Source organism: Pecten maximus, chromosome 19 (genome assembly GCF_902652985.1).
Source record: "Pecten maximus chromosome 19, xPecMax1.1, whole genome shotgun sequence".
NCBI lineage: Eukaryota > Metazoa > Mollusca > Bivalvia > Pectinida > Pectinidae > Pecten > Pecten maximus.
Genome location: NC_047033.1, coordinates 29030619 through 29054550, shown reverse-complemented (window position 1 = coordinate 29054550; position 23932 = coordinate 29030619). Strand labels below are relative to the sequence as shown.

The following is a 23932-nucleotide window of genomic DNA, read 5'->3' as shown; positions in this document are numbered from 1 at the left end:
CTGATAACCCACTCCCTCCGTAGAGTGACCACCATTCCTACCTTTAGTACACCCCTTCCCTGATAACTCATTCCCTCAGTAGTGTGACCACCATTCCTACCTTTAGTACACCCCTTCCCTGATAACCCATTCCCTCTGTAGTGTGACCACCATTCCTACCTTTAGTACACCCCTTCCCTGATAACCCACTCCCTCCGTAGAGTGACCACCATTCCTACCTTTAGTACACCCCTTCCCTGATAACTCATTCCCTCTGTAGTGTGACTACCATTCCTACCTTTAGTACACCCCTTCCCTGATAACCCATTCCCTCCGTAGTGTGACCACCATTCCTACCTTTAGTACACCCCTTCCCTGATAACCCATTCCCTCTGTAGTGTGACCACCATTCCTACCTTTAGTACACCCTTTCCCTGATAACTCATTCCCTCCGTAGTGTGACTACCATTCCTACCTTTAGTACACCCCTTCCCTGATAACCCATTCCCTCCGTAGTGTGACCACCATTCCTACCTTTAGTACACCCCTTCCCTGATAACCCATTCCCTCTGTAGTGTGACCACCATTCCTACCTTTAGTACACCCCTTTCCCTGATAACTCATTCCCTCCGTAGTGTGACCACCATTCCTACCTTTAGTACACCCCTTCCCTGATAACCCATTCCCTCTGTAGTGTGACCACCATTCCTACCTTTAGTACACCCCTTCCCTGATAACCCATTCCCTCCGTAGTGTGACCACCATTCCTACCTTTAGTACATCCCTTCCCTGATAACCCATTCCCTCTGTAGTGTGACCACCATTCCTACCTTTAGTACATCCCTTCCCTGATAACCCATTCCCTCTGTAGAGTGACCACCATTCCTACCTTTAGTACACCCCTTCCCTGATAACTCATTCCCTCTGTAGTGTGACCACCATTCCTACCTTTAGTACACCCCTTCACTGATAACCCATTCCCTCCGTAGTGTGACCACCATTCCTACCTTTATTACAACCCTTCCCTGATAACCCATTCCCTCCGTAGTGTGACCACCATTCCTACCTTTAGTACACCCCTTCCCTGATAACCCATTCCCTCTGTAGTGTGACCACCATTCCTACCTTTATTACACCCCTTCCCTGATAACCCATTCCCTCCATAGTGTGACCACCATTCCTACCTTTAGTACACCCCTTCCCTGATAACCCTTTCGCCCCCGTAGTGTGACCACCATTCCTACCTTTAGTACACCCCTTCCCTGATAACCCATTCCCTCCGTAGTGTGACCACCATTCCTACCTTTAGTACACCCCTTCCCTGATAACCCATTCCCTCCGTAGTGTGACCACCATTCCTACCTTTAGTACACCCCTTCCCTGATAACCCATTCCCTCTGTAGTGTGACCACCATTCCTACCTTTAGTACATCCCTTCCCTGATAACCCATTCCCTCCGTAGTGTGACCACCATTCCTACCTTTAGTACTCCCCTTCCCTGATAACTCATTCCCTCTGTAGTGTGACCACCATTCCTACCTTTAGTACACCCCATCCCTGATAACCCATTCCCTCCGTAGTGTGACCACCATTCCTACCTTTAGTACACCCCTTCTCTGATAACCCATTCCCTCCGTAGTGTGACCACCATTCCTTCCTTTAGTACACCCCTTCCCTGATAACCAATTCCCTCCGTAGTGTGACCACCATTCCTACCTTTAGTACACCCCTTACCTGATAACCCATTCCCTCCGTAGTGTGACCACCATTCCTACCTTTAGTACACCCCATCCCTGATAACCCATTCCCTCTGTAGTGTGACCACCATTCCTACCTTTAGTACACCCCTTACCTGATAACCCATTCCCTCCGTAGTGTGACCACCATTCCTACCTTTAGTACACCCCTTCCCTGATAACTCATTCCCTCCGTAGTGTGACCACCATTCCTACCTTTAGTACACCCCTTCCCTGATAACCCATTCCCTCCGTAGTGTGACCACCATTCCTACCTTTAGTACACCCCTTCCCTGATAACCCATTCCCTCCGTAGTGTGACCACCATTCCTACCTTTAGTACACCCCATCCCTGATAACTCATTCCCTCTGTAGTGTGACCACCATTCCTACCTTTAGTACACCCCTTCCTTGATAACCCATTCCCTCTGTAGTGTGACCACCATTCCTACCTTTAGTACAACCCTTCCCTGATAACCCATTCCCTCCGTAGTGTGACCACCATTCCTACCTTTCTGTATAAGCACAGCACTCTTTTCTTCTTTCACTTGAAGTGACTTTTTCTCTTGTAATGATTTCCGCGCCAAATGACCTCGGATCCGTGACTGTATCAGTACAGTTGCCTTTCTACGTTTCTGAATCACTGGACGGGTTTTTTTACGGATTAGGAAGCCCTTTATGGCTGAAAACGGATGTGAATCGGGCAATACAGCAAGTGAGCATATAACAAAAGGAAACAAAAGGCTTTGAAAAAGTGCACGATTAAAGTAATGAACAAAATTTCAATTATTGTTTGAAAGATATGTAATTTAAAACAAAATGGTGACAAAGGTGAACAGATATATTGATGGGAGATATAAATGAAAGTTACCATAGTGTACATGCGACAGTGACCTAGTTTTATATTGCAGACTTATACATGCCAGTGACCTAGTTTTATATTGCAGACCTATACATTTACATGTAACAGTGACCTATTTTGTGATGGTGACCTAATTTTGTAGTGTACCAACCTGTTTGTATGGCTACTGCTGCCCCCTTCCTCAGATTAAACTCTTTCTGAAATTTTCTTTTGGCCACAAAACCACGGAAATCTAAAATGAGACATTTGAGGATGTTTTCAAACTTATCCCAAACATGTCAACAAAAAGTTAAAACAAAAATATTGGTAAGAAAGTGTCATATGACTTCATGAGATTGTCACCTTACTTAGGAGAAAGTGTCATTTGATTTGACATGATTTAGGAGAATGTGTCACATGACTTATGAAAGTGACATGACGTATGAGAAAATGTCACGACTTATGTGAAAGTATCACATGAATTACGGGAGAGTGTCACATGACTGACAGAAAAGTGTCACATGACTTACGTGATTGAATGAGAGTTGCTGCTTTCTCGCGTTTCCATTTGGTCTTGTAGAAGAGAGAACGGGCGTGCCAGCTACGTATTACAGACTGGAGGGTGATAACTTTTCTATGATAGGTTTCGTACTTCCTGGCCAACTGTTCTATATGATAATACTTCAGGAACACCTGTAAAACCAACATCAGTAACATTAACATCACATCAGAGTTACATCATATTCTCACCATGGTCACATGATCACATTACGGTCACATGCTCACATCATGGTCACATGATCACACATCATGATCACATTATAATCACCTGATAGTCACATCATGGTCACATGATCACATCATGATCGCATAATCACATCATGGTCACATTATAATCACCTGATAGTCACATCATGGTCACATTATAATCACCAGATAATCACATCATGGTCACATTATAATCACCAGATAATCACATCACGGTCACATGATCACATTATGGTCACATGATCACATTAACATCCTGGTTATAGCCAGTCACAACAAAGTTACACCACGGTAACAACAAAGTCCTATCACAGTAAATAACTTCAAAGTCATGTCAAGGTCACATCAAAGTCAAACTTGCATTGTCACATCCTAGATGTCTACAGTATGATAAAACAGTTTTTTACACCCATACTGACATTTAAGACAGATAATTTAATAGCTTGTTAAGAGAAAGCAATCCAGGTATGTTTCTACCTACCTTAGTTTTACCGAGAGCGAAGTGGTCCATCCCAAGTCTGTCCAGGAGTGTGTAGCAACTGTCCCGTGTGTGGGGCACTCGTTCATCCCACCGGAACGACAGCATGTGGTACCTGTTATAGTGTAATGGTATATCATTACTACAACAATACACATCACAAAGGTCATTGTTACTGACTCACCTGAACGTAGGTAAACTGTCTAGTCACATGTTACTAGACTCAGGGAGATGTTTGTCACAGTGGTGAACCATCTAGTCACTTATTACTGACTCAGCTAGATGTTTGTCACATTGGTGAACCATCTAGTCACTTATTACTGACTCAGCTAGCACTGGGAGACACGAATGTACTAGTTTTTTCATATTTTCTACTAATTCTGAAATTTTCACCAATTTTACCATAAAAGATCTAATTTAACCCAACCCAGTCCATTTTTCAGCAACGTATCTAATTATGAATTTTCATGGCTAATTTTCGACGGTCAAAGCTAGTTCTGTGAATCATATCCAATTTAACATGACCACCGTCTAATTCTATCGAGCTATCTAGAAATCATGAACTTTACACTATTTATTTCATGACTATCTAAAAGTTTCTTACATCGACGAGATTTCCCACGACAGTCTAGAAATGTCCGACAGGATCTATTTTTTTCTCCACTGACGCTAATTCTGCTCCTCGAATCTAGTATTGACGGAGCAATCCAGTTTTCGTGAAAATCGCCTAATATTAAACGTCATGACGAATATTGCGAGATTCGCCTCGGGCGGTTCTGTCGCGCGGCAATACCAGCACTGCCAGCCGTAGACTACTTTACCTGGACAGCAGCCATCCGTGACCATCGATTCCCGCGGCTAGCCTCGACTTGGGAGCGCTCAGCCGTGAAGCGGTCCTACCATAATCACCTATACTTACGATGTCGGTACCGACTCAAATGATACAGACGATTCCTTCTTCCACAATTAACAATATTATCGGAAATAAATACACTACATTTAACTAAATGTCATACGTCTAATTTAAAAATTCGTATCATGACAGGAAGGTGGTATAATATATATATAAAGGAGATTTTTGCAACGAAAGTATTGGAGACGAGTTCCATCATCTATTTATGTTAACGTATTGAAATGAAAATTATTCGTTCAAAATGCATCCCACAGTATTACTGTACAGTGGACCCGCGATAATCCGGACGCCGATAGTCCGGAAAACTCGCAGTCCGGACGGAATAGCACGGGAACGGATTTCCGTAACGTTATTTGTACTCACCAGTCCGGAAATTCGGTTTCCGATTCCGGAAGCCCATTTTGGGAACGGAAAGTACTTTTCATTAGTAAATTTCCCCCGATAATCCGGACGATTTTTTCACCACGAGGAGAGAAAAATGTCGGGCAAGTCACCCGTGTCGACAGCTGTACAGACTATCGCTTGACACTGTGCGTAGTCATAGCGACCGCTGCCAGGTCATAGCCCCGGGTGTTTACCTGTGTTACAATGTAGCTCTGTTTTTATAACGGTACATTGCTTTTCTTTTCGCCCAATAATCTATTTGACCAGTCACTAATAAGTCGTCAGATACCGCTGATTTACTTCAGTAAGTGTCACATTGTTAAGTGAATACGGGTTTAATAATTATCGGACAGCTTGGGTAGTTCTCGCTGGTGTCGCGTACTTTTAAATAGGTAGCTTGGAGTTTCTGGTACAGCAAAGTGAGTTACGATTCACCACATAAATTAATGTTAATTATTACGTGGCGTATGTCTGAATTTTATTTACACGATTAAAAACACACAATATTGTGAATAGTTTTTATTATTATTATCCAATCAGAATAAATGGGCGTAACGTGATGCGATAACTTCTTATATAAAGACTGTGAACATACCAAACTACACATTGCAACTTATTCATTGTATCTTCATACTTACGTAAAAATCATATAAAAAAGCATGGACTAATGGTAAGTTGTACATAGTTGGTCTTTCATTTCACGTTTCTGATTTACGTAACAAACGTACAATGTACATAGCAGTTCGTTTATTTCAGGTTTTTAACTTACAGTAAAAAAAACCCACAAAAACACAGACTGTTGGTAAGTTGTAAAAACCGGGTCTTTCATTTCAGGTTCATAATTTACGTAAAAAAACGTACATTGTACATAGTGGGTCTTTCATTTCAGGTATTTAACGTATGTAATTTCTACTCGTTTGTGAACCTCTGGGACGTAACCCATGTGTGTTGTTTGTAGGTCACATATGCCCGCTATAAATAAAACAACTTTCACTTCACATGTTCTTTTAAAAACATTGTTTATTTTTTAAGTTTCTACAAAATAAAAGAAAACAAGAATCATATCAAGAACATAAGTATATTTATTTTTTAAAAAGACTGACTATTAGACGTGACGTGTTTATGAAACGTCATTAAAACGTCCCGTATTGTATATAATCAAGGGAGATAACTCTTACACAACAATTTTTTTTTGACCTGGTAGACGAAATTCGGTAGTCCGGAAAACTCGTAATCCGGACGGTTTGGGCTGGGAACGAAGGTGTTCGGATTATCGAGGGTCCACTGTATTAACCCAAGTATTCATAAAATGAGAGGTCTAATATCTATATGTCATACATGCAATTACTGAGGGTTTATGTCCCTGTTGTAAATCTATATTTTATTACCTAGCAGGAGCTTGATTATCAAAAGGAGAACGATTAAGGAATGAGCATGAAAGGACAATGATAAAATGAAGGAGCGTGCAAACGTAGTTAGTTTGTTCTAGGCAGATATTATGTTATTGTGTGTAAATCAAATATTTTTGTTAGACATAAATTCATTTTTGTATAATTATCTGTATTCCTTTCACTTTCTCTCTTTAGTCTTCCTTTCTAATTTGTCAATCGTAAAATTAATGTAAATGTCCATTGTTTGTGTCACATCGTTGTAAAAATGTTTGGAGGAGGGGGCTTTAATAAGTTGTATAACTTCTGCCCAATCCTCATGCCTACATTTGAAGCAATAAAAAATATGTTTTAAAAAAACAACCTATATTTGCTTGTATATTTAGGTAAATTACATTTTTACTTTATACATGATTCCAACAAGGAATATGTAAGAAAACATATTTAAATATCTTGCATTTCTATAGCAAGTTTGCCTAAATTGTCTTATTATTTAGAAATAGAACTAATGGAATCCCTATGATGTCGCACACATCGCTCGGCGACTCTCATCAGGCAGAACGTTTATCATTTGTTGACCATTCAGTGTACAGTGGACCCGCGATAATCCGGACGCCGATAGTCCGGAAAACTCGCAGTCCGGACGGAAATGCACGGGAACGGATTTCCGTAACGTTATTTGTACTCACCAGTCAGGAAATTCGGATTCCGATTATGGAAGCCCATTTTGGAAACGGAACGTACTTTTCATTAGTAAATTTCCCGCAATAATCCGGACGATTTTTTCACCACGAGGAGAAAAAATGTCGGGGCAAGTCACCCGTGTCGACAGCTGTACAGACTATTGCTTGACACTGTGCGTAGTCATAGCGACCGCTGCCAGGACATAGCCCCGGGTGTTTACCTGTGTTACAAAGTGTAACTTTTGTTTTTATAACGGTACATTACTTTTTCTCTACGACCTTTTTAAACTTTACAGTATTAAAGGATTTTATAGTATAGCCTGGTCTTGCTTTTATCAACTTGACGTACAATATCTATTATAGTTATTTTACAGACGGCAACTTTTATAGGAACACATATTGCTATTTCGTACTTAGCAAGAATTTACGCACAAACATACAGTACGTGATACCATAATTAATCAATCTCAAATACGGTAATTAACATCATGAACACTTGTATTGGGTAAACACAGATATCGGCTTTGTAACACCGTTACGTGAAAAGACGACTCATTGAAAGATGCATGTTATTAATTACATACACATTTACATATTAAGCGGTGATCGCAAGAACTGGGTTGATTACACACAAATTAGTCAATAGTCGTATGATACTTAATTAAGCGTCACATTGTTAAGTTAATACGGGTTTAATAATTATCGGACTTCTTCGGTAGTTCTCGCTGGTGTAGCGTACTTTTAGATATATAGCTTGGGGTTTCTGGTACGTAAAAATCATAAAAAAAATAGACTGATGGTAAGTTGTAAAATCCGGGTCTTTTATTTAAGGTATTTAACGTTTGTAATTTCTACTTGTTTGTGAACCTCCGGGACGTGACAGATGTGTGGTGTTTGTAGGACACATATGCCCGCTATAAATAAAACAACTTTCACTTTACATGTTCTTTTAAAAACATAGTTTATTTTTTACTTTCTACAAAAGAAATCAAAAATCATATCAGAAGGGGGGGGGCAAACATATCTTTTTGACATCCAAAATCTAAAAAAGGGGAATTAACACGAATTTATATATTCATTTCGATAAAATATCTGTATATTTTCGAACCGATAATGTTTTCTTGAAGGCAACGATAAAAACTTTATCTTGTACATCCGGAACATTCCGACTTTTATACTAGTATATCAATCCTCAGACCTGTGTGTCGGTCGTCTGCAATAGCCTGGTAAGTCAATATTTATATCTTAATAACTTCATCACATAGATTCAATAAGTTGATGATAATTTGTGAAGTTAATTGAGTTCATAATGAGAACAAGACAGAAACACAACATGAATAAGAATGCGCGGTTTTAATGTGAATAGAGTGATACTAATTACCGACAGGTACGAGGAAATACAAAAAAAAATTCGGCTCGCGCCTACGGCGCTCGCTTTATCACTAAATTACTGCCCCCCCCCCCCACCCTTTCGATTGCAGATCCACAGGGGTGCTTCGCCACCCTGGAACCCGCTGGGCGGCCCCCAGACCTCTCGCAAAAACGGGAAAAAAATCGGCTCGTGCCTATGGCGCTCGCATGATCACTTAATTACTGGACCCATTTCGGAAACTCCTGGATCCGCGCCTGATCCTGAATTATTGAAAATGTGCTATATTAATTTTCCGCGGGGGGCTTGGACCCCCTTGAACCCCCTATCAGGGCACTGCCCTGGACCCGCTGGGTGGCCCCTCAGACCTCTCGTAAAAAAAAAAAAAAAAAAAGCAAAAATAAATCGGCTCGCGCCTACGGCGCTCGCATTATTACTAAATTACTGGACCCCCGCCCTTTCGAAAATCCTGGCCGGGCCTGGTGATTCATGTTTTGCCATAAATAATATATCCTGATTTGCGTAAATAACTTATTTTGTACTACATAAATTATCAAAATTATCATGGGATGTTGAAATGATAATTATTGCCTAATTTTGCGGAGATGGCATACGATTTGTTTAGTGCGTAAAAAAAAAAATTGCCCCCCCCCCACTTTTTGACGACTTCCTACGCCACTGACATAGATAAAAAGTCTGAGTTGGTCACCCGTGTCGACAGGTGAACAGGTAGTAGATCGCGGTCGCTTGACACACAGAGTAGTCATAGCAACCGCTGCGAGATCTTAGCCCCCGGCATTAACCCGTACAATTTAGTTTTTGTAGCGGTACCTTGGTTTTCTATACAGCGATCGAATTAATTAAAGGATTATAGACCGGTCTTGTTTTTGTTTGAAATGTTTATTCAATTCAATCCTTACGACTTATAAGCATGCTGAAAATGACAGCATACAATTTTTTATCTTCACTATTTTTAAAATGCAATTTAACGAAAGATAGACAGCATCAATATACAATGTAATGACGATACAGATGTTATGACATTTCTGAGCGGTAATATCGAATGAATGAGTGGTGTGTGGAGTATACAATAGTGTAGTCATATTGCAAACATAGAAACTGATAAGAGTGAAAACAAAAACAGCTAATTCAGGCGATATCTAGAACGTGCTGTAAAACACAATTTCAAATTCTCTGATATCAATATATGTTATTCCGAAGTTAGCACGTACGAATCCATAAAGCTATATAGGATTATCACTGATCATATATAAGGACAGAATATCTTTAATAACACGAAACGTTTTATCAATTTTCAAATTCTTTATTGACTTTAGGCCATACGGCCCATAAGTACATATTATAAACATATTATTATTATCAGGTGTTTCACAAATTGAATTAAAAACATCGGCTTGGAACGACGACGCTTTGCTGATAATACTACTGATAAACCGTAAGGTTTAAAGTAATAAATGAATTGAATTGAATTGAAAGATTTTATTATATAACACAGTTGTTTTCTTTATGTCAAACGTAAGACATGATAGTTCAACACATCTTTTTTTTTCACAAATCTTCTATTTCATGTTTGATTCATAATGACTACTGGTCACACTATACACAACAAAATATGCACAGAGAAGTCGGTTTCAACATGTTACATGAAATGCATACATATTATACCCTCGGCGTCATTATAAATGTATGGATAATAAAAAAACAGTTCAATATTCAGTAAGAAATATCTATAGAATATCGGAGACACTATATAGGATTTATGGTTTAGTTGTTTTTCTATATCTCATCAGAGACTTGTATATCACAAGTCTCTAATCTCATCGATGTGATGCATACAGTTTCAAATTTTCTTATTAGTAAGCTTGTATATATTAGAGCTCGGATAGTGTAACCCATTGGTAATTACAATATTCCTCTATATATAACCAGGGACGTATATAGTTGATATATAGGTCTCTGATGCAGGCATCTGTTCCAAAGAAGATGTACTTAGAGGTTCGGCAAATAACAACAAGAGATCCCAGAGGGATCTTGGCGCCCACCATTGAATGATCTTCATAGGTTCCATGTCAGATTGATCTTTTCTCTACTTTTCCCTTCATTTTACTAATCTGTGCAAATTGAGACATCCATCCAGTACTTTTCAAACAAGGGAATCCTAGCTATATAAGAAATCTGAGATTGAACGATAATGGCTGTTTGTTTGCCAGGTTGTTTTCAGGACAGACTGGTCCAAAAATGCAATACAAGGGACCAAGGGGAACCTACATATGAAATTTGAGAAAGATCCCTTCAGTACTTTCTCAGAAATAGCGATAACAAACTTCAATTGTCAAAATTCAAGATGGCGGTCTGTCGGCCATATTGTTTTCCAATTGATCTCAAAATACAATAAGCATAATGAGGCACCAAGGGGAACCTCAAAATGAAATTTGAGAAAGATCCCTTCAGTATTTTCTCAGAAATAGCGATAACAAACTTCAATTGTCAAAATCCAAGATGGCTGCCTGTCGGTCATGTTATTTTCAGATTGGTCTCAAAATGCAATATTCATAACTAGGCACCAAGGGAAACTTACATATGAAGTTTCAGAAAGATCCATTAAGTACTTTCTCAGAAATAGTGATAACAAACTTCAATTGTCAAAATCCAAGATGGCTGCCTGTCGGCCATGTTGTTTTCAGATTGGTCTCAAAACGCAATATGCATAACAAGGCACCAAGGGAAACCTACATATGAAATTTGAGAAAGATCCCTTCAGTACTTTCTCAGAAATAGCGATAACAAACTTCAATTGTCAAAATCCAAGATGGCTGCCTGTCGGCCATGTTGTTTTCAGATTGGTCTCAAAACGCAATATGCATAACTAGGCACCAAGGGAAACCTACATATGAAATTTCAGAAAGATCAATTCAGCACTTTCTCAGAAATAGCGATAACAAACTTCAATTGTCAAAATCCAAGATGGCTGCCTGTCGGTCATGTTGTTTTCAGATTGGTCTCAAAATGCAATATGCATAACTAGGCACCAAGGGGAACCTGCATATGAAATTTGAGAAAGATCCCTTCAGTACTTTCTCAGAAATAGCGATAACAAACTTCAATTGTCAAAATCCAAGATGGCTGCCTGTCGGCCATGTTGTTTTCAGATTGGTCTCAAAATGCAATATGCATAACAAGGCACCAAGGGAAACCTACATATGAAATTTCAGAAAGATCCATTCAGTACTTTCTCAGAAATAGCGATAACAAACTTCAATTGTCAAAATCCAAGATGGCTGCCTGTCGGCCATGTTATTTTCAGATTGGTCTCAAAATGCAATATGCATAACTAGGCACCAAGGGAAACCTACATATGAAATTTCAGAAAGATCCATTCAGTACTTTCTCAGAAATAGTGATAACAAACTTCAATTGTCAAAATCCAAGATGGCTGCCTGTCGGCCATGTTGTTTTCAGATTGGTCTCAAAACGCAATATGCATAACTAGGCACCAAGGGAAACCTACATATGAAATTTCAGAAAGATCCATTCAGTACTTTCTCAGAAATAGCGATAACAAACTTCAATTGTCAAAATCCAAGATGGCTGCCTGTCGGCCATGTTGTTTTCAGATTGGTCTCAAAACGCAATATGCATAACTAGGCACCAAGGGGAACCTGCATATGAAATTTGAGAAAGATCCCTTTAGTACTTTCTCAGAAATAGCGATAACAAACTTCAATTGTCAAAATCCAAGATGGCTGCCTGTCGGCCATGTTGTTTTCAGATTGGTCTCAAAACGCAATATGCATAACTAGGCACCAAGGGAAACCTACATATGAAATTTCAGAAAGATCAATTCAGCACTTTCTCAGAAATAGCGATAACAAACTTCAATTGTCAAAATCCAAGATGGCTGCCTGTCGGCCATGTTGTTTTCAGATTGGTCTCAAAATGCAATATGCATAACTAAGCACCAAGGGAAACCTACATATGAAATTTGAGAAAGATCCCTTCAGTACTTTCTCAGAAATAGCGATAACAAACTTCAATTGTCAAAATCCAAGATGGCTGCCTGTCGGCCATGTTGTTTTCAGATTGGTCTCAAAACGCAATATGCATAACTAGGCACCAAGGGAAACCTACATATGAAATTTGAGAAAGATCCCTTCAGTACTTTCTGAGAAATAGCGATAACAAGAATTGTTTACGGACGGACGGACGACGGACCACGGACGCAGGGCGATTTGAACAGCCCACCATCTGATGATGGTGGGCTAAAAATGTTGATACCCGACAATAAACGTAAAAGATAACGTTTGTACCTTCGAAGTCTTATATTGTAGGACTAATATACTTGTCATGTTAAATACAGAACCAGCTTATAGTTCATCCCAAAAAGGGGGCGGGGATTTACCTGTGCTCTCGCCTAAGGCAGGAAGCCAACCAGCAGGTTCAATTTAGAAATGCCCCAGGCCTTGTAATCAACAACTGTCCAGGTGTCCTTGTGAAGTGGATGACAAGAGGTTTTCGATACAATATTCTTTCTTTTATTAATACAATACAATACAAAATATTTTATTCACGTGTCAATATTACAGATATATAAAATACAGTAGAAGTCATAAAAACTTCACAAGTTGCATTAAAATTATATTCACATCCAGACATATGAGACACAATATAGTAAAAAGTTCTGTTAAATATAGGTAAAACAGGATCTTCTGCGATACATCAGATAGAGTGAAGAAGCTAAAATAGGCTGAAGATCATCACTTGTCATAAGATAATGAAATTGTTCATATGGGTTTAATTCTAAAAAGTTTGGACAATAATTGCTTGCTTCACTAAATAAAATTCGCCTAATATCTGAATAAAACTCACAGTCAATTAAAAAATGGCGCTCGTCTTCTACTAATCCTGACTGACATATAATACATTTCCTCTCATGTAATGCTAAGGGAGGACGAGAATACCGGCCTGTCTCTATTTTCAATTTCAAATTACCACAACGGAACTTGGCTAACGTTTGCCTATGCTTAAAATTTACAACAGTATATATATATGATTCTGGGGTAAAAACAGATTTAAACGTACGGTAAGTACGCAACTTAATCGTTTATTGATACAAAATTTGCCTCAATTGAATAACAATAAATATGTAATCGTCGTATTGTGAATGTAATACTTTTATTTTTTCAGGTGTCTTATGATATTGATGTACATGCAGCACATTTAATGAAAATTTAACTGGAACAATCTGCAAAAAAAGTGAATGTATCGTATGTGATATCAGAAATATAGATATACATCATGTGATATACATAATGTATGTATCTTATCGTGTATGTATCGCATATTTATAGCTTGAACACTTAATTCGAGTTGGTACCGACACCGTATAGGTGATTATGGTAGGACCGCTTCATGGCTGAGCGCTCCCAAGTCGAGGCTAGCCGCGGGAATCGATGGTCACGGATGGCTGCTGTCCAGGTAAAGTAGTCTACGGCTGGCAGTGCTGGTATTGCCGCGCGACAGAACCGCCCGAGGCGAATCTCGCAATATTCGTCATGACGTTTAATATTAGGCGATTTTCACGAAAACTGGATTGCTCCATCAATACTAGATTCGAGGAGCAGAATTAGCGTCAGTGGAGAAAAAAATAGATCCTGTCGGACATTTCTAGACTGTCGTGGGAAATCTCGTCGATGTAAGAAACTTTTAGATAGTCATGAAATAAATAGTGTAAAGTTCATGATTTCTAGATAGCTCGATAGAATTAGACGGTGGTCATGTTAAATTGGATATGATTCACAGAACTAGCTTTGACCGTCGAAAATTAGCCATGAAAATTCATAATTAGATACGTTGCTGAAAAAATGGACTGGGTTGGGTTAAATTAGATCTTTTTTGGTAAAATTGGTGAAAATTTCAGAATTAGTAGAAAATATGAAAAAACTAGTACATTCGTGTCTCCCAGTGTAGATGTTTGTCACATTGGTGAACCATCTAGTCACTTATTACTGACTCAGCTAGAGGTATGTCACAGTGATGAACCATCTAGTCATATAGCTAGATGTTAGTCAGTGTGCCATCTTGAAATCTAGAATGTGACATGGAGCCAAATTCAGGATCTATCAAGAGCTTTAACATTAACTAATCAGTGGGACACTGTCTGATCAAGTCAGGAAGAGTAGGGAAAAGGGAGTTACAGCTTAAAGACAGACAGATGGATGTAAGTTCTACATGAAATAAACATTTCTGGTTCATCCACCAGCAGAGACAATTTACCTGCGTAGGAAATCGGCAAATGGTATTCGGTGAGAGTAACCTTCCCTGCGTATTCTCGTTGTCTCCAAGACACCAGTGTACCGCAGTTGTAACGTCACTTTCTCAGAATCAAATTCATCTGGATGTTTGTTTGCATTAGGTCGTATACATCTGTAGATAAAACGATAATTCTGTAATCACTCTACACAGTGTACAGAAAACATAACAAGAGGCCCATGGGGCCTGTATCACTCACCTGGTTGTTATCACTTTACACAGTGTACAGAAAACATAACAAGAGGCCCATGGGGCCTGTATCACTCACCTGGTTGTTATCACTCTACACAGTGTACGGAAAAAATAACAAGAGGCCCATGGGGCCTGTATCACTCACCTGGTTGTAATCACTATACACAGTGTACGGAAAAAAATAACAACTTGGAAGTAATGAATTATTTTTGGCACAAAGGAATAACAATCTCATTTTCATGCTCTAGCAGGTCAAAATAAAGGGGGATCACTCTACCTAACAAAGTGAGGTGTGCCGGCCACCATCTTGGCTAGGAGGTCCATCAGAGAAAATCGGAAGTAAGTCGCTACAGTCTGTTGTATCCTGGTCATACTAGCTGAAGCTGAACCCTAAAGGAAACAACAAAACATACGTATAAACAATGATATATAATTAACACAATGATATCTAATTAACACAATGATATCTAATTAACACAATGATATCTAATCAACACAATGATATCTAATCAACACAATGATATTTTATAAACACAAAGATATTTAACAACAAGACAATAACCTTTCGAAAATCCACACAACGAAAAATTCTCAATGCTATGAGGGCTGATTGAGAAGTTGTGAGCCTCATATCGAAGGATTTGAATTTTGCCGGACATACATGTATAATATTATCTTTTAATATCTCCTTCAGTATCTATACACTTTTGCCAGCGGTGTTTAGGGGCCTCAATGCCACTTTTATAGAACTCCTTTTGTTGGCTGTTCAGAAAGTCATCCACTGCATGTTAGGGTTAGGGTGCCTGAAATAGCTATTTTCAGTTTTGGAAATAGATGAATGTCTGAAGGAATGAGATCAGGTGAATAAGGGAGATGCTCAATCAATTTAAAGCCACAATCATGAATGGCAGCCATGGTAATGACAGACTCTTTCACCCTAACCCTGACCAATTTTGTCCATTTTGCAAAAGTCGCTTGCCTTATTTATTTTAGAGTGCTACCTCGTCCATATAAACTACCCAAATGAGACCAGTCCTTGGGTACACGGCCCTATATAGTCAGAGAATAGTAGGACTTAGAAAAGAGACCAGTCCTTGGGTACATGACCCTATATAGTCAGAATAGTAGGAGATCCTTGATTCCTCCTTCAATATGAGGCTCACAACATATCAATCAACCCTCATACCATATCTGGTTGACAATTAGAACTTTGTTATGAGTTACAGGAAGTCAATTTTTCATGGAATGCCTTATGAAATGATCAAGAAATGTTTAAGTATGTAATAACATGACAATATCCTTTTTAAAATTTCAAACAATACAAATTTTTGATGCTACCATACCTGCTGACAATTAAAACTCTGTTAGAAGATATGAAGACAATTTTTATGAAATGCCTCATGAAATTATCAAGAATTCTCTAATGCATCAAAATTTACCAATTTTTAATTAAAACAGCACATGTTAGAAGTCAATATTTTCAGTCTTCACTGGTTTGGACATTACATTTTTAAAAGAGGATTTTTTAATGATGAAATTTGAAACAATTTAATAACTCAAGCATTGATAAATAGTTTAAGAAATTGAAAACATAAAATTACAAGTACCATGTAATAATGTTAAAATTCAGCCATATTACGCAGTAGCAGGTTATAGGGGAGATAACTGCATTAATTAGTACACAGCAGGCAAAGAGCTAAATGAGATAACTTTATACAGCACAGAATTGAAAAACATGGACACTTTAAAAAAACATTTTTTCATGAACTGTACACCTTCACCGGGTTCAATCGTATATATTGACTGGGCGCCGGTGCTTACACTTGGGCGTCGATGAATTTTACACCCGGGCAACGATAATTTCTATAGAAATGAAACGCGGAAGACGGGATCAGAAGAATGGTTGAGATATCATTTCTCTTTTTTGATGTGATAATGCTGTCCTTCACGGAAAATAACCCGACCACGGAACAATATGATATATCCTCAAAACTAAGTCCTCATAATTCATGCTCTTGGCAGAGAAGTTGGACCTTTAACTACTTAAAATAAACAACTGGATTCAAAATATGAATTTCAAATGTAAGCAAAAGTCAATATAAGCTGTAAGTATGATCTTATAAAACTGTATGCATTGATGTGGCAGATTGTATGTACTAGAGTTATCTCCCTTTATTGGCAATATTTAAATTACACCTTTACATGATACATAAAATGAAATTTAACTTTAACACAAAATTAATTTTCAAAACAAATATAATTATCAAATATAACAAAGGGAGTTAACTCTGTCAAATCAGTCATTGGCACATTTAAAAAAGAAATATGACATTTAATTACATAAAATTTAATGAGCAATGATTGAATATACAGCAACTGATACATAAGATCTGTTATCTGTTTACATATTCATCACATACAAAGTCAGCAAAGATTACAAGTAACAGCCTGTATATGTTTTATAGCCCATTAATCTCCCTCTGTCAGTTTTAACAAAGCCTTTTGTATTATGATATACAATTTCTGGTATTTTTGACTCCATTCTAACAATTTGTTTAGTAAACATTTCTGTCTAACGTAATTTCTGTATAGATTTATTCTTACCCTGTAGCGGAATTTCTGGTAACATAATTCAATGTCACTGATAAAATAAACTTCAAACTTAGATGAATTAGGTACATTTAAAACATAAATGATTTTAATTCACGATAGATTTTCCTGATGATTAGATAAAGAATGTGAATAATCTACCGCAACTTAACTTAATCATTTTGATTTTAAATATTTGAGATATGGACAGCTAAATTATGTCACATTTCTCCAATTTACTGACAACTTAATTATCTCCCATTTCTCAGATATATGGACAGTTTAATTGTCTCCCATTTCTCAGGATAATTTATACATACTAGAGTATGATTATCTCCCTTTTCACAGATATATGAACAACTTAATTGTCTCCCATTTCTCAGATAATTTATACATACAAGAGCATGATTATCTCCCTTTTCATAGTTATATGGACAACTAAATTGTCTCCATTTCTCAGATATATCCACAGCTAAATTGCCTCCTATTTTTTCCAATTTATGGATAACTTAATTGTCTTCCATTTCAAAGATAGATTATATAGACAGTGTGATTATCTCCCTTTTCTTCGATTTATGGACAACTTAATTGTCTCCCATTTCTCTGATATACAGATGGATTAATTGTCTCCCATTTCTCAGATATATGGACAACTTAATTTATTTAATGTGTCATTAACATTGATCAAGAAACAGGTTAATTTACTGAGGGCAATTAAGGTAGGGTAAAGTCAAATTTTCCTAAATATAAGTCATTATGATGAAAATTTGTAATATTTTTAAATATTGGTATCTATTGGACTAAAGATATCATTACAAATAAAGTAATCATACAAATTGTACTATTCTACATATAGACTTCTATCATATAAATGTGCAATTCTAAATATAGGCAGCTACCATATGATTGTACCATTCTAAATATAGGTTATTTATAAACTGTAATGTTCTAAATATAGGTAACTACCATACAATTGTACCATTCTAAATATAGGTAACTATTTATAAAACTGTAATGTTCTAAATATAGGTAACTACCATACAATTGTACCATTCTAAATATAGGTAACTATTTATAAAACTGTAATGTTCTAAATATAGGTAACTACCATACAATTGTACCATTCTAAATATATGTAACTATTTATAAAACTGTAATGTTCTAAATATAGGCTGCTATCGTGCCAATCATATTTTACTGAATATAATCTGCTATCGCACCAATTGTTCCATTCTAAATATAGGCTGCTCTGGTATACTTTGTTATACTAAATATCAATAGCTATCGTACAAAAATGTTATTGTTCTAAATACAGGAGGCTTTCATACCAATTGTTCTATTCTAAATATAGCTACCTATAGTATAAATTGTATTGGTCTAAATATAATCACCTGTCATACAAATTGAAATTGTTCTTAATATAGCCAGCTATCGTACCAATTGTTTCATTCTAAATATAGCCAGCTATTGTACCAATTGTTTCATTCTAAATATAGCCAGCTATTGTATCAATTGTTTCATTCTAAATATAGCCAGCTATCGTACCAATTGTTCTATCCTAAATAAAGGCTGCTATCATATAAAGAATTCCTTTGCAACCCCCACACAGTAATTTCGGAGGCTGGATATCTGGTAGCCTGGCAAACCCCTACACAGTAATTTCGGAGGTTGGATATCTGGTAGCCTGTCAACACCCACACAGTAATTTCGGAGGTTGGATATCTGGTAGCCTGGCAACCCCTACACAGTAATTTCGGAGGCTGGATATCTGGTAGCCTGGCAACCCCCACACAGTAATTTCGGAGGCTGGATATCTGGTAGCCTGGCAACCCCCACACAGTAATTTTGGAGGTTGGGTGTCTGGTTAGTTGGGTTGCAAAAGGAAATCTTACACGTATATTTTTTCTATTCTAAATATAGCCTAGCTGCTAGCTATTATATGAAACTGAAAAATGATGCTAAATATTGCTAATATGCAAATCATCTAAATGCATTCTATTACTATGAGGAAATAAAATCTGGTTAATTTGAGAGATGAACATCTGTATAATAGACTTTAAGATGCAGAAAGTCACCAAAACATGGAAGAATATATTAACACCTCAAGTACTTGTGCATAAGTCTGTCGGTCAGAATTCTGTCAGGTAAAAATCTCCACATGGAGGATTCATAAGTCTGTCGGTCAGAATTCTGTCAGGTAAAAATCTCCAAATAGAGGATTCATAAGTCTGTCGGTCAGAATTCTGTCAGGTAAAAATCTCCACATGGAGGATTCATAAGTCTGTCGGTCAGAATTCTGTCAGGTAAAAATCTCCACATGGAGGATTCATAAGTCTGTCGGTCAGAATTCTGTCAGGTAAAAATCTCCATATGGAGGATTCATAAGTCTGTCGGTCAGAATTGTGTCAGGTAAAAATCTCCACATGGAGAATTCATAAGTCTGTCTGTCAGAATTCTGTCAGGTAAAAATCTCCACATAGAGAATTCATAAGTCTGTCGGTCAGAATTCTGTCAGGTAAAAATCTCCACATGGAGGATTCAAAAGTCTGTCGGTCAGAATTGTGTCAGGTAAAAATCTCCAAATGGAGGATTCATAAGTCTGTCGGTCAGAATTCTGTCAGGTAAAAATCTCCAAATGGAGGATTCATAAGTCTGTCGGTCAGAATTCTGTCAGGTAGAAATCTCCACATGGAGGATTCTGTCGTCTGTCGGTCAGAATTCTGTCAGGTAAAAATCTCCACATGGAGGTCAGAATTAAAGGTCTGTCAGCTAAAAAAACACAACATGAAAACAAGAAAAAGGTAAGTGAAAGCCCCAAACAAAACCAAGCAGAATATAAAAAAAACATGTGATATTACCATGACAACGATAAAATGGAAACTAATCAGTATCATTAAGGTGTTTGAAATGCAAGGCACATATGCTTTTACTTACAAGTGCACTGTAGATCTGGAATGCAACGCAGCATACAGCTATCAGAAGCATGTACATATATAATGTGCACAACAGGAAATTATCAATGGCAAAATGAACATTCGTTTTCTTTCTTAAATCGCCAGAATGATCATTGATCTATTTGAAAATGTATAAAACGTGTGATTTAGGTACAATATTCAATTGATAAAGCAACCACAAATTCATCAAAATATTTCATTCGTTTAAATTTATAAAACATATTTTTGGGATGGATGCTTTTATTGCACATAAACATAACAAATAAAAAAATTTCAATTAACTCAGAATTGTTTGATTTTAAGAATTTTATAATTTAATACTAAACTCCATTTAAACCTTGACGAAACAAATAATTTTACACAATTAAAATCATCAGGTCAATGAGAGTTACAGGACTATAAAATCCATTATGTTATTATATGGTGTAGTTCTCTTTATAACACTGGTGTAAACTGTGATATCATAACATAAATACTGTAAACGAGGAATTTATGCGAGGGGTGAAAATTTGCTCTAGTTATGTCATTTTGATCGCGAAAATTTCCCCAATGTGTATTATTTTTATACAAAATCCTATTTCTAATATTTTCACTATTTACTTTTCTTTTTTTCTTTTCTTTATTTTTTTGTTTGTTTTGTAACTTTTTTATTTTTTGAAAATTGATTTAATTCTATGCTGGAATTATAGATAATCCAAGGTCAGATAAAGTAATATAAATATACATTTTTTTTTTCATTTTTGTATGCTAACAATCTTTTAAACACCAAAGCTCTTTTTTTACTTTAACCAATAACAGTGGAAGCATTAGGTGACAAACACGTGCCTGTCATACACGGTGCACTATACATTTCGGTTTTAGCTGGTGAGAATTAACTTCTGTGATAGTGTACAGCTGTGCTATGTACTGTTGATTCCATGTGTGTGTGGTTACCATGGGGACATGCAAGATAGATGGAAAGACGAAAAGGAGGCGGGAGGGGGGAGGGGGATGGAGAGAAAGATGTAGGGGGAGTGGAGGTGAGTTTATACGTATAAGGTAGGGGAAGTACAGGATGGAGAGAAAGATGTAGGGGGAGTGGAGGTGAGTTTATATGTATAAGGAAGGGAAAGTACAGGATAGATAGACAGGTGAAGGAAAGAGATAGAAGACCAGGCAGAAGTGAAATGAGGTATGGAATATGGGAAAAGGTGAAAATAAGGAAGAATTAAGTGAGGGTATACTGTATTGTAGATAGTAAGTGGTGGGTATTAATGTTTTCAAAAACTTGTGACATTAAATAAATCGTGTACAATATGTGATGTTTGTGTACCAGTAATATATTGTGTAAAACAGAATTATAATAACAGCTGCTTCAAACAATTTATATTTTAACATTTACAAAATCTTATCAGATTTAAATTCAGCTCATGAATCTTTAAAACACTTGATCATAAGACAATCAAAATATTTATCACTGCCCAAACAACATAAATATCATCAAATCACCAACTATCTCAATTTATGCTCTTCTAGATATTATCATTTCAATCTAAGTTGAGTTGCTGTTCTACCTACCCGACTGCCCCCCATGCCGGACGTTTGTTGGTGTTTGTTGTAGCTCATCACGCTCACGTAAGAGCTTGTACTGGCTGGGGAACTGATGGCACTGGAGTTTGGTGTGCTCCTTAAGGAAGACGCTATACTGCCAGACGCAAGGTTACCTGTGGGTCAAGGTCAAAATAAAAGGTCAAAGTGAGAAAGACAGTATACTGCCAGACGCAAGGTCACCTGTGGGTCAAGGTCAAAATAAAAGGTCAAAATGAGAAAGACATTATACTGCCAGACGCAAGGTCACCTGTGGGTCAAGGTCAAAATAAAAGGTCAAAATGAGAAAGACATTATACTGCCAGACGCAAGGTTACCTGTGGGTCAAAGTCAAAATAAAAGGTCAAAATGAGAAAGACATTATACTGAAGGACGCCTGTGGTCACCTGTGGTTCAAGGTCAAAATAAAAAAGATGCTATATTGCTGGACACAGGGTAACCTGTGGGTCAAGGTCAACAGAAAAAGTCAAAGTGTGAAAGACACTATACTGCTAGGTACAATGTCATCCGTTGGTCAAGATCAAACATTTATAAAGATAATAATTCCTATTAAATGTTCTGTTCTAAAAATAGTAAAAAGACCAAAATTACACCAAGCTAAGCCCAATTGTGCAATAACTTAACGTACATGTATTTCAATGTATTTTTTCAACAAATATATAAGTCTATATATTGATAATACATCAGTAAATATTGTGTTTACCTACATAATTTAATTTGGATGAAGCTGTCAAGGTTAAGAGGCTCTGGTTTCAGCCAGTGAACAATATAAATTGTCCTCCCAGAGGAGGGTATTCACTTATACGACATCATTATACAGACCTGTTTTGGTTAGAGGTGTTTGAAACAGAGCCCTAACAACCTCATTGTTGGAAGCACGAAGCATGTTTAAGACATCTCCCGGAAGACGATCTCGATTCTTTTCTAGGAAGCCCGTGGCATCGTATTCCACCTGTGGATAGAGAATGAAGCAATTCCGAACAGAGGTAAAGCTTGTGGAGTCTTTAATAAAATCTAAAAAATGTCCAAGACATTGACGCCTCTGCTCTGTATCTGTGTGTCCTATAGCTGTGTAGAGGGGTATCAAAGGAAATCTTTGGCCCTATAATTCACCCAGCCTGTGTAGTGGTCAAAATCTTCTGACAGCTACTTGGCATGCATATGCAACGGTCAAAACTTTCTAATATGTACTCTGCCTGCATAGTGGTCAAAACTTTCTAGTATGTACTCTCCCTGAATAGTGGTCAAACCTTTCTGATACCTACTTGGCTTACATATGCAATGGTCAAAACGTTCTGATATATACTCTGTCTGTGTAGAGGTCAAAACGTTCTGATATGTACTCTGTCTGTGTAGTGGTCAAAACGTTCTGATATATACTCTGTGTAGTGGTCAAAACGTTCTGATATGTACTCTGTCTGTGTAGTGGTCAAAACTTTCTGATATGTACTCTGTGTAGTGGTCAAAACGTTCTGATATATACTCTGCCTGTGTAGAGGTCAAAACGTTCTGATATATACTCTGTGTAGTGGTCAAAACGTTCTGATATGTACTCTGTCTGCATAATGGTCAAAGCTCTCTGATAGGTACCCAGTCTGAATCTTGGTAAGAACTTTCTAATACGTACCCGGCCAGCGTAATGGTCGATGCTGAACACCAGAGAATTGCCTTTCGGGCGGCGATAGTACTTATTGTTGATGTTTCTGTGGAACTTCTCTGTAAACGTACAAAAGATACCAAT

General features: G+C 37.5%; 1 protein-coding gene across 1 annotated transcript in view; it reads right to left on the bottom strand.

Moving 5' to 3' along the window:
* The window catches only part of LOC117317311 (myosin-IIIb-like), a 143231-nt gene that overhangs the window by 33851 nt on the left and 85448 nt on the right, over positions 1-23932 (bottom strand). The window contains 10 exon segments of the mRNA XM_033872100.1: positions 2227-2397; positions 2729-2809; positions 3087-3249; positions 3806-3917; positions 14834-14983; positions 15339-15451; positions 20585-20599; positions 22162-22307; positions 23014-23143; positions 23819-23907. Coding sequence (XP_033727991.1) covers positions 2227-2397; positions 2729-2809; positions 3087-3249; positions 3806-3917; positions 14834-14983; positions 15339-15451; positions 20585-20599; positions 22162-22307; positions 23014-23143; positions 23819-23907 — 1170 coding nt within the window.